This window comes from Crocodylus porosus, unplaced genomic scaffold (genome assembly GCF_001723895.1).
Source record: "Crocodylus porosus isolate Cpor-Errol unplaced genomic scaffold, CroPor_comp1, whole genome shotgun sequence".
NCBI lineage: Eukaryota > Metazoa > Chordata > Crocodylia > Crocodylidae > Crocodylus > Crocodylus porosus.
The window spans coordinates 75326888-75338304 of NW_017728948.1; the positions used below are offsets into that span (position 1 = coordinate 75326888).

The window sequence follows — 11417 nt, forward strand, 5'->3', positions numbered from 1 at the left end:
AAAAAAAAAAAAAAAAAAGCAAGGTTATCCTGCTTAATTAAACAAGAATTTTCCTTGTCAAATATTTAAGTGCAGCAGCACACCTTCGGGACAGGCTTTCAAAAGTGCAAGCCCCAACAGCTCCCATGGAGAGGCACAGCACTGTAGAAAACCTACCCATTACATTTAATTGCCTATGCAGAAGACCTCATTTTGGAAATGTGCCCTTTGACTGTGAGTTCGTGAGAGCAGGGTACATCCTCTTTGACTGCTTGGACAACATCTCACACATTGTAAGTCAGATCATAAATCATCACAAAAAGTTTTCTTAATATTGATTCATGATATCACTTTTCTGGACAAAAGGGTTTTAATAAACTATATGCTAAAGAGGACAGATATAAAATAGCATGTTTAGGCTCCAATTCTGCAGTGAACTCTTTGCAGGGAGAAATCTGGGTTCATCTGGAGTATGCTGCAAGACAGGGATTTATAATCCAAATCACCCACCCTTTCTTAACATCATCCCCTTATATCAGGGCTCAGCATCATATGACCAGAGGCCAGATTTGGCCTACATTTTACTAAAGACACTCCAATCCTTGTCACAGCCTAGCCCAATGGTTCTCAACCTTTTTTAGACTCAAGGCACACCTCGTTCAGTTTGGGCAATCCTTGGAAAATGGAGCTCTTACTTCTCATTCATTTTTGAGTGTAGGAAAATACTAGAGCAATCCATCTGCTGCAAGAACTCAGAAAGACCACATCAAGTCAGAATGTTTTTAATACTATGAATTCCTATTTGAAATCTCTGGGTTTATCTTGTGAATCATGTTTATATACCTAACAGTGCTAACACTGCCTGCCACTCCAGGGCACCCCTGACAGGATCTTAAGGCTCCCTAGGGTCCCACAGCACACTGAGAATCCCTGGCCTAACTGTTGGAGCTGGATGGCCAGTTAAACCCCTGCTGCTAGCTCTGCTCCTGAAGATGGCTCCTTCCAAGAATTTGGTGCAGGGGGGCTGCTCTTTCCAACATACTGCAGCCTCTGCTCATAAAATTAGCAACTCTGGAACTTAAAACCTGGAGGTTCCTAGCTAGAGGGTCTTGTTGCTCTGCTCACGAACAGGACAATTGCCACATTTGGGGTCAAGAAGGAATTTTACCCCCTGGTCAGATTGGTGCAGGCTGTGGGGGCATGGCCCTCTTATTTGGATCCCTTGAGAGGATCCAATCCTTGTAGCAGCAGGATACTGGTCACTATTGTCTCCCTGCTTCACATATGGCAGCTTAGGGTGTTATTTCTTGTGGTTGTGTCAGGGTTGACTCTGCAGTTTTATTAACAGGTTAGACAACGGATTTATATAGGATGCCCTCTGGCGGTCCCTTCCAGTCATACTTCTTTATGATTTGGTGATCTCTCTAATTGCCCATTAAAAATCAGTTGATAATTGAGTTTCCCATCTAAATACTGCAAGAAAAATGTTTAAATTTAACACACAAATAACATTTTTTATTTAAATGTCTGTGTATAATCAGTGTTCCTGAGGCAAACAGTAAATAAGTTATTACTACATTTCACCTCATTTTTCATGGGTGTTTTCTCCTGAGATATGTTTATCAGTTACAACAGAGTTGCAAATTTGTTAAACTTTGTAAACCAGCAAACAAGATATTCTCACAATGTTTGTGACACTTATTCTTATCACCACGTGATGTTATTTTCACAAACTTAGTCCAAGTAGCAACTGCTGATAATCTTACTTGCAAATTATATAATCTAACATGCTATTTCCTTGCTTGTAAAATTCAGCTGTCTAAATTTTAAAATATTTGGCTGAAACAAAACAAAGCAGAAATCATATCAAGTCTACAAGTTCAGCTTAAGCTACCTGACAATCCAATTTTCAGTGCTGCTACCCTTTGGAGATGGATTAGTGTGAAATGAACCACCTCCTCTTGTGTGATCCAACCTGATAAACAGATGCTCTGTCCACACCATACAAAAGGTTTGTTTGCCAGAGGAAGCAAGTCAGAATAACTCTGCTATTTTTTTTTGTTGCATCAGGGTTCCCTGACATCAGACATTAAAAGTTCAATGCACAAATGGGATGTTGATGCATGAATGAGAGGACTGACTGCAATTATGTGACCAGAAAGGGAAAGCACAGAACTTCAAGGTCATTATGACCCAAACCTTGAAGACTGGAAAACAGCCTATGATTACTGGTGTTTGTAGTAAAGAGAGACTTGTTAACATAACTATTATAAACTGTCATCTAACAAGGCACACTTTATCGGATTATGAACTAAATAGAGAGTTAGGGCCAGATCCTTAAGGTTTAGGTAGCATGGCTCTATTGAAATTAGCAGACCTAAGCCAATTTACAACACATGAAGGTCTGGCCCATATAGGATTGAGGGAGGAAAATGGGAACAAGTTTAATTCCAACACTGTCATTACTTAAATCTAGCATGTGCAGTACAGGCAGGTCAGTAACTCACCTTATCTGAAAACCAGAGCAGGTTGGATTCTGTATAGTAAGTGAACATCCCATAGATGGGATTTAGGAGCTCTTTTAACAACAAAAGGAAAAATTCCTTTGTAACCCCTCCAGCATCAACAGCCTCCTCGCCATCAAAGATCACCTGTGGGACAAAGAGGCAACTAATTAGGGTATGGGACCATCCTGTAGATAAGAGGCATCAGATTTAAATCACAGGTCATACAAAGTAATTACTGTGACATATAAAACCAGCACTCGCAATGAGACTGTTTCCATGCAGGCAAGGGAATCAGAAGGCGCTGATATGACATTTTTTATATACAGATGACTGCATTTCAGATGGCAGGAGTAGACTCATAAATAATCAGTTGCTCTCTCGATAACTTTATAACTTCCCTTGTCCCAACCAGTGGACAGTTCTCCCTGTGATGAGTGTTACACAGATCAGATTTCAGCAGCTGTTGAATTCTGTAGCTTCTTCTCAGAGAAAAACATAAACTATTTTAGATGACCCAAGAGTAGTGTAATTAGAAGTTGGGGGGTGAAGAGGAGGGGGAGGATGACCAGGGCAGCAGCCTTGAGTACTGACTTCAGAGCAGATGCAAAAATAGCTGCTGCCTGAAGCACAGAACTGCCCTGTCAGGCCTCTGTGGCTCAATGTAGGTCTTCCTGCAAAATGGCCAGGGAACACAAGATAAAAAAAAAAAAAAAGAGAGGGAAAAAGGAAAATTCTCATTTTGGACTTTTGCTTTTGTTTCCTTATCTACCCACATCAATTAAATTGTCTTCCTTAGAAGAAACCAACCCCCGCACCTGGCTGCCTTTAGCCACCACATATCAAGCCAAGCGCCCAATAAAGTCAGCTGATCAGGGTGGAGAGACTAATCACCACACCAACTGAGTGAAGCTTCATTACTAGTTACAGCTGTGCAGTTAATATACATGAATTTGACTACTGTGAGGTGGGGTGGGGGGTGACCTCTGCAAGAAGATTAAAGAAAAGAGATAATTAAGGGGAAAAAGAACAAACAAGAACAGAAGGTTCTTACTTTAAGAGGCTTTTTCAAATCAATATCTGAATGAATGCTCAGCTCCCTCAAAGCATCGCCAACCAAGTTGCTCCTGCGGACATGAAGAACTAGGAAAGGGCTTCTGGCCAGCAGAGGCTCCAGAGTGAGAAGCATGAAGACATTTTGCAAGTTTGCACCATTGATTGCCACCTACGAGGCAGTACGAAGAAAAGGAGAGAGGTGCTGTAGGTTAAAAAACATGACAAAATAGAACCCTTCTATTATTTGTCTCTGTAGTAGAAACAGCTGTTTCCCCAGCCCCCAGGGTTGTGACCACACACTGAGGTTGTGGCCTGCCTTTCTTCTTGTGTTTGCCACAGCATCTCAGTAACAACCTTTATAAAGTTTCTGTCTCTCAGCACAAAAAAAACTGCCCTCTGTTTAATGCCACAACACTGTATTCACAGCAAACACACTCTTCACAGCAGTACAGAACTCACAAATAGCTGCCTTCAAGAAGACTCAAGTACTCACTGTACAGGAAGGTTACAGCATGAGCTGTTCCCATGCTACCTGAACAGTGTGTCTGACTTGCAGGGGCAAGGTGATCCCTGGTTAAGCTCAAGAGTTTAATGTTACACGGAGACTGGAATCAGGTATTGACAGCCACTGGGTGGTGGGTTTTCATTCTGAATGAATCTGCAAACCAGCCAGTAGACTAACACTTCTCACATAGGCTGCCTACCAGCTGTGATGCTGCCTTCTGGACACCAGCAATGTAGGCTACATTTAATCAGCAAATAATTACAACTGCCTCTCTGCTCCTCAATAGAAGTTACATACAGGCATGTGCAGTTTTTACACACATCAACACCAGGTCAAAGCTCTTTGTAATGTGCTAAAAACTATGTGGCATTACTACCACCTACAGGAAAAAAGTTAGATCAGCACTACTTGACTACACTCTAGTAGAGTTTACTGCTCTATTTATTGCCTGTACTGCACACATGCAGTTTAGAGAATGATTCTAATGTTGACTTAAGCCAAGCATCAGCCTGATCGGCTATACAATACTTAGTATCTCCAGTGACAGAAGCTATTATTATGCTTTGGAGAATCTGTCAGGAGTTCCAGGCAGAAATAAATACAACACATTTAATAAAAACAAACCTCAGAAATCCTATATTATCTCAATGCATTGCAAAGTGCTAATGACCATTCTGATTATCACAAATTTTTCAGAGTGAACTATTTAAATAGAAAATGGTTTCACTATAAGGGACCCAAGTGTTGCCTCAACTGAACGCAATAGCAAGAGGCCCTCCAATACATAACTACATAAGCCAGGGGTTCTCAAACTGTGGGTTTTGAACCCCCTGCAACTTAAAAGAGGGTTCGAAATTCTCTTCCCTCCCTAGAAGCGGTGGTGCTGCAGGCGGGGCTGCCACTGCCATTGAGCACTCCACAGCACCACCATGCACTGCACGCCACTTCCCCACACCTAAGTCTGGATAGTCAACGAGCAAGGGACAGGAGGGTCCCAGTGGCTGGCTGGCTGGACTTGGGCATGGGGAAGTGGCGTGCAGCGCACAGCAGCAACACCAAGTGCTCAATGGCAGCAGCGGGCCTGACCCCCATGCCATTGCTTCAAGGGAGGGAAGAGAAGTTTGCAACCTCCTTGTCACGGTATCAAAAAGTTTAAGAACCCCTAACATAATTAATTCAATACTGAACATAGTTTATTAACTATGGGCAAATATCACCAATACATAAGGAAAAGCAGGTGGGAAGGCAAAAGGAAAGAAAGAAAGAAAGAAAGAAAGAAAGAAAGAAAGAAAGACTTTTGACTTTTAAGATACGTTTATTTCGGGGAGGATGACAAATGGGGGGCAGTAAAGACCATATACAGGTTGGCCCAAAGGTCTGGGCCTCAAGGACAAGGCCTGGGCTCATGGCCTGCAAGGCCTGCCCAGACACTCCAGACAAAAATCAAAACACAAAGGACAAAAGAAGTATGTACATATATACAGTTCTGCCAGTGAGGACGCCCTGGGGGGCCTCAGGACATCAGGGGTTGACCCACATGGACAAAGCCCAAGGAAAGACGAACCAGCTGATTACCTGCATTTGTAGTTCTGCATCTGTCTGTAGCATTTTGGTCTTGGCTTGAGCATCAAAGATGAAAGGGTAAGAACAGAGTGTCACAGGATCCTGGAAGGAAGGAAGGAAAGTTTCTGTTGATATTTGCAACTTTTACAAGCACTTGTAAAGGCAAGGGTGATTAAAAATAATTACCTGCATGATAGATGGCCTTACTTTCTGTGGAGAGATAGAGAAGGAAAAAAGGATTCATTATTTTAGTCCCATGTTTGTTTTCTTTAGTTCATAAGAGACAAAAGAAAAACATCATCTCCTCTAGGGTTAAAAAACCAGTATCTTCTCTTGAAGAGATGCAGGCTGAATTTTAATTAATTTAAAGGTCTAATCAAGATGTAAATACCCGTAAAACTCCACTTAAAACTCTTAAAATAAGGCATGAATTGCATACAGATCTTCTGCCAGCCCGCTGCATAATAGGGGATTTTACCTCCAAGAAATCAATGAAAACCCATCATTGGCTTCTCAATATCCAGCTCCAGTAGGAAGGATTAGAATCTCAAACAACTGGATACTATTTAAATGTTGCCTAAATGGTGTATTTAAGGTCAGACCATTCAAAAACATTGATTTCTTTAATAGATATTTCTGTAAATTGATTTGCTTTTATTATTACAGTTATTGATGCAATTCTACCTCATAACCTTGGCCAAATCAATTCTGCAGCATTGTTAAAGGGAGTGTCACAATCTACACAGTACACTGGAAGATTCAGAAAGTCCACCGAAATCAAAACAAGTTTTGACTGTAGTCACTTTATTAAACGCAACCTCCCCTGCCATTACTCTTCTCATACATTCAAAATGTTGCCTCATTATCTTATTACGTTGCCAAATTCTGTGGCTCCTACACACTAATACCCAGGCACAGATCCCAAGGATCTTTACAGAAAAGGTATGTAAAATTATCTCCACTTTTGCAAACAGGAAAAGAGTGGTACAAAGACATGAAGGCTCTTGCGCAGTAGGGGTGCATCCACACATGCAGGCACATGTGCTTGCAGCAACTCAAAATAGGAGCGGCACAAATTTGAGCTGGGGATTTTTGCCTCAGCGCATGTGCCTGCACATGCACTTTGGTGTGGGGCAGGTTGTGCCACTCGGGGCAAAATACCCTTGTGCAGCTCCTCCCGGATCTGCAGCCTATATCAAATTTTGAGTCCATGCTGCAAATATGCAGCATGGGGAACATTTTTTTTTCCCAGTATGCCTCTTACCATGTCTCAAACAGCTTTGAGATGTGGCAAGAGGCAAGTGCGGGCTCGCCTGGACGCGCCCTAACAGGTTACTGGAACAGCAGGGAATAGATCTCTCAAAAGTTCCAGTTCAGCCATTAACCAATGGGCCCAATAGCCTAAACTTAGACACCAACATTGTCAGATCACTGACCATAGTCTTCGTATCACCTGACTTGATGCAGAAATTGTGTCAATGGAATATACAGTTTGGTTCCTGAGGTTCTGACCGAATTAAAAGGACCAAGACAAAGTGACTGAATGAAGTAGAAGGTATAATACCATATCCCAGAGATATTAAGTGGCTCACAGAGATGGTCTGGGGCATTAGTTATATTTTAGCAGTTTTTCTCTTCTGAGAGCATTATTTCAAGTTATCATCAAGCCAGCAAGTATGCAAATCAAAGAGAACTTGTCCACATATGCTCCCATGTTTGCCAAATTTATTATGATTAGGAATCTGAACATTTAGGTCACTAGCACCAACCAGGGACAGCAGTTTCATGACTACCATATTGAGCCCTCTTACCATTCCTGCTTGATGTAAAAACCACATGAGATAGTCTTCCTGAATGTCCACCAAGCTAGAAATCTCTGGGATATAAAACTTGTCATATTCCACATGTCTGACTTTCTGATTTACCTAATTAAGGAAGGAAATTAAAAATTTCAGCTCATCTGCACCTTCTAAACACAGGCTTGTGTCCATGTGTGTCACCCCCTCTCCCCCCGGGTCCCACCCCATCCTGTCCCATCCCCCCTGAGACTCTATACCAAAATACTCATCTATGCTTTATGTACCACAACTTACAGGACTGAGCTAAAGTAACTGAACAAACCCCACCAGGTGTTTTAAATTTTAGTTCACCTCCAATTTATGTATACCATTAATTACAATATACAGGGACAGATTTAAAAATGCAATCAAGAATCTGTAGTTTGTGTTTTTATGTATATGAAAATCTGATCTTTCATATTGATTCTTTCTTAAGAACAGTAATGAAAAGGATAAGGAAAGAGAGACTGGAATTGTCTTTTGAAGTATAATGCTGTGCAGTGTCCCTGGTAGGATGCTCTACAGAAGCATGGTTGTTATGCCACTGTTTGGGACAAAGTTAAGTGAGTTTAATGAGTTGGTCTCCAGTTCAGTGCAAGTCTGACCATCCACTCTCTTGCCTTGGTTGCAATTATAAATGGTGGATGAGTACCACGTGGTCTTTCATACCTGAGATTGTAAAAAGGCAAAGCGACCATGCTGCCTTTCTGATATTTGTAAGGGTGGAGGTACAGCTTGGTGCAGAAAAGATGGGAGAACAACTAGACTAGGACATTCCTGTGTTCCAACATCATACAAGCTTTCCTTTTACCTTGTGCAGCTTCTCCAGCAGTCTGAGAGCAGCTGTAATGTAGCTGCTGAAAAGGACGGGGATCAGTAATGTCTTTCGTCCACTGAGGAGGTAAACGACTGCACCTTTATAGAGGTCCACTAACCGCAAGAAATATCTTGGGCACACCTGAGACCACCAATTATCTAGAAATACATAAAAAATACACATTAAAATATCTGTATAATTATTAGAGCGCTCATTGGTAGTGAGCATTTTTTAGTTAGGGAATATGAAGAAAAGCACTGGGACATTAGATATGATCTCGTCACCCTGTTTTAAATGCAGGCCACTCAGACTCTCTCTAAAGGAGATCTACAACACATCACATGCAGACAGTAAGCACAAACAGTACCAAAATGCATGCAACTTTTGGTGACATTCAGCAGGGACTCTTTTAGTGGAAAAACAGGGGGGAAGTTCATTTCTTTTCCCCTAAAACCACTCAGACACCATTTCTATTCCAGTTTACTAGTCATAGTCTGAAGAACAGGCATAGACCAATGGACCAGTAAGGACCTCCTTCTGGAGGTTGTACTATATTATACAGAGAAAATTGTTTGTTTTTCTCAAAACATCTCTGTCCCCCATATGACATCACAAGTACCACACCCGTCAGATAACTGGGTTTTCAGAAAAGTATGGCTCTAAAACACTGCTCTTGCAACTGCTATGCATCATCTCCACATGTAAACAACGACACCTACTCCCACACAAGTCAATGCAGTGATCTGAGTCTCAGTTCTACTAACATTTTTGCAAAGTGGAGTACATGTGGTAAACAGGAAGTACACAAGGCAATGGTAAGACAGCCCCCTTACTGCAGAGACAGAGGTAATACTTAGTGATGTCTGGAGCTGTCTGCACATGGTTATTTAAAAGAAATGGGAACTAATTCTATAAAAGGCCAGTGCCAGGGAAAACCCCACACCTTTTAAACCAGATGAGATGGGGGAGCATTCCCCATTAGCTCAGCATGCTAAAGCAGTGATTCTCAACCAAGATACTGGAGCAACCTGGGGTGCCTTGAAATCCTTTCAAGCATTTAATGAGGTGCCACACAACAGTAGCACTATTAGGTGTCCAAAAGTGACTCACAAGTAAACCCAGAGATCTGAAATAGGAATTAATAGTGCCAAAAACATTCTGACCTGTTGTGATCTTTCTGAGTCCTTGGCAACAGAAAAATTGCTGTTATTGTTCCACAGTCTAAAATGGAATGAAAACTAACAGCTGGCATTTTCCAGCAGGTGCCTTGAACTAACAAGGTTGAGGACCACTGTGCTAAAGGAATGTTCAAGCCCAACCAGACTGCACTGCACCTTACACAAGCCATCATGGCATGAGACTCCTTTTAATGTGGCACTCGATTAAATGGTTTCTATCTATCACCACCCTAGATTATTACAACAAAGAACATTCATTATGTTGAATGATGATCGCACCCTTATTTCTATTTCCTCCACTAGGTATTTAGATGCAACTAAAATGGTTTATTTATCTTCCCAGAAACCCTCTCTCTACTTCCCTCACCACTGACTTCCAGGCAGTAGAAGGCAAGGCAGGAGGAAAAGAAGAAATCAGCCCTAAGCAAAGCGTTGAACATGGAGACACCTGGAGATTCCATTGCTCCTACCTTGCCCTTACCCTTAAGTAAAATGCATTAAAATGTCCCCTCCTCCATCCATGCTTGCAGCTTGTAGTTGAGTTTGCATCAATTGTTCGCAAGGCACTGTATCCTGAGAATTCATGCCTCTGTGACAGGCTAAGAAATGCTCACCCCTTCCTCTCTCCTGCACACTCTATATTGTACCATTCTTCTACAAGACTCTGCCTCTTCTGCTCCTTTTGGAAGGGAATCTCTCCTCTTGCCAAAGGAAATAAACTTAGCCTTCCCTCCACTGAATATTAACTTATCAGCTTCAACTAGGAGCACTAGAGTAGCATCCCCTAGAAGAAGGGTCAGCAACATGCCTCCCGTGGACCAGATCTGGCCTGAGGAGCCTTAGGGCTTTGGCTGTGCTGAGGCCAAGCAGTGAAGAGATGCACCAGGGCTGGGGATCTGTGTCAATGCCACGACTGCCCCCCTAACTGAAAAAAAGTTGCCAGCTCCTGCCCTAGAACCAACCTGTCTCCAAATCAGAATGTGGACACAGAAGTGCGAGAGAAAACAAAGTGTTATTTGTAACTAATACTAACTACCACAGCACAGGACTCACTCCCCAGAAGTTTCATTATAGAAATAAATGCTGGCAGGAAACAGCATAAGAGCTCTTTACAGTTCTATGCATTCACAAGTACTTTAGACTAGGAACTCTGATACATGGAGGAGGCACAGCAGGCACTAAAACCACTCTGAAGGAAGGAAGTCTGCTTTGAGAACCAAATATATTACTGGAAACTTACTAGCCACATTGTCAGCCTTACTCTTCTACTGGTGAAGGCAGAGGTAACACAACCAGAGAGCAATTAGACCAGTGTGGAGAACTTGTGAAGAACCCCAAGTCTATGTGTCCTTAATGGTCTCTGCACCAGTGACCCAGGCAAGTGCAGACAGCAAGATACACAAGCTGCACCCACTGGGTTGGCTCCTTACCTAAAACTTTGCTCGGGTTTGTGTCCAGACGCAGAATGGCCATTGCTAGAGGAAGCGTTAATGTTATATAATACTTTGAGTCTTGAAATGGCGGGAATTCAGGTAGAATCAAATAGATTCTCATTGCCTCAACATCTGGTGGTGAGTTTGACAGCTGAGGAATCAAAAAGCTTTCAAAGCTCTTCAAGATCTAGAGAAAACAAGACAGAAGAAGGCAACTCAGTCATTCTGTGGCAATGGCATACAAGCAAATCTAGATGACATGCAGGAACTGTGTGGGATTAAGCATGCTCTATACAAATGGCCTCTTCAGAGAATTTAGCTGCACTATTCAGGTCTCTATGGATGTGCAGAAACTGAGATTTTTCCTAAGCTTATAACTTAGCAAAACATAGGAAGATTTTCCACAGAGACAGTAAAAGGCTCATTCTTAATACCAGATTAATATCCCTGACAGCTGTGGCCTGACCAGTGTTGCATAGAGGGGGAGGATCACCTCCTTGGACCTGCTCGTGATGCATCTGTGGATGCACAAGGTCCAGTTAGC

The 11417-nt window shown here is 42.2% G+C and overlaps 1 protein-coding gene across 3 annotated transcripts in view; it reads right to left on the reverse strand.

Moving 5' to 3' along the window:
• Window positions 1-11417, reverse strand: part of HERC3 (HECT and RLD domain containing E3 ubiquitin protein ligase 3) — a 79153-nt gene that overhangs the window by 23863 nt on the left and 43873 nt on the right. For all 3 annotated transcript variants that reach the window (XM_019552703.1, XM_019552704.1, XM_019552702.1), the window contains 7 exons: window positions 10871-11060; window positions 8257-8420; window positions 7419-7532; window positions 5794-5817; window positions 5620-5709; window positions 3538-3708; window positions 2487-2630 (listed from right to left, as the gene is read on the reverse strand). In XM_019552703.1, the coding sequence (XP_019408248.1) occupies window positions 2487-2630; window positions 3538-3708; window positions 5620-5709; window positions 5794-5817; window positions 7419-7532; window positions 8257-8420; window positions 10871-11060 (897 nt within the window). The remainder of the gene's footprint in view (window positions 1-2486; window positions 2631-3537; window positions 3709-5619; window positions 5710-5793; window positions 5818-7418; window positions 7533-8256; window positions 8421-10870; window positions 11061-11417) is intronic.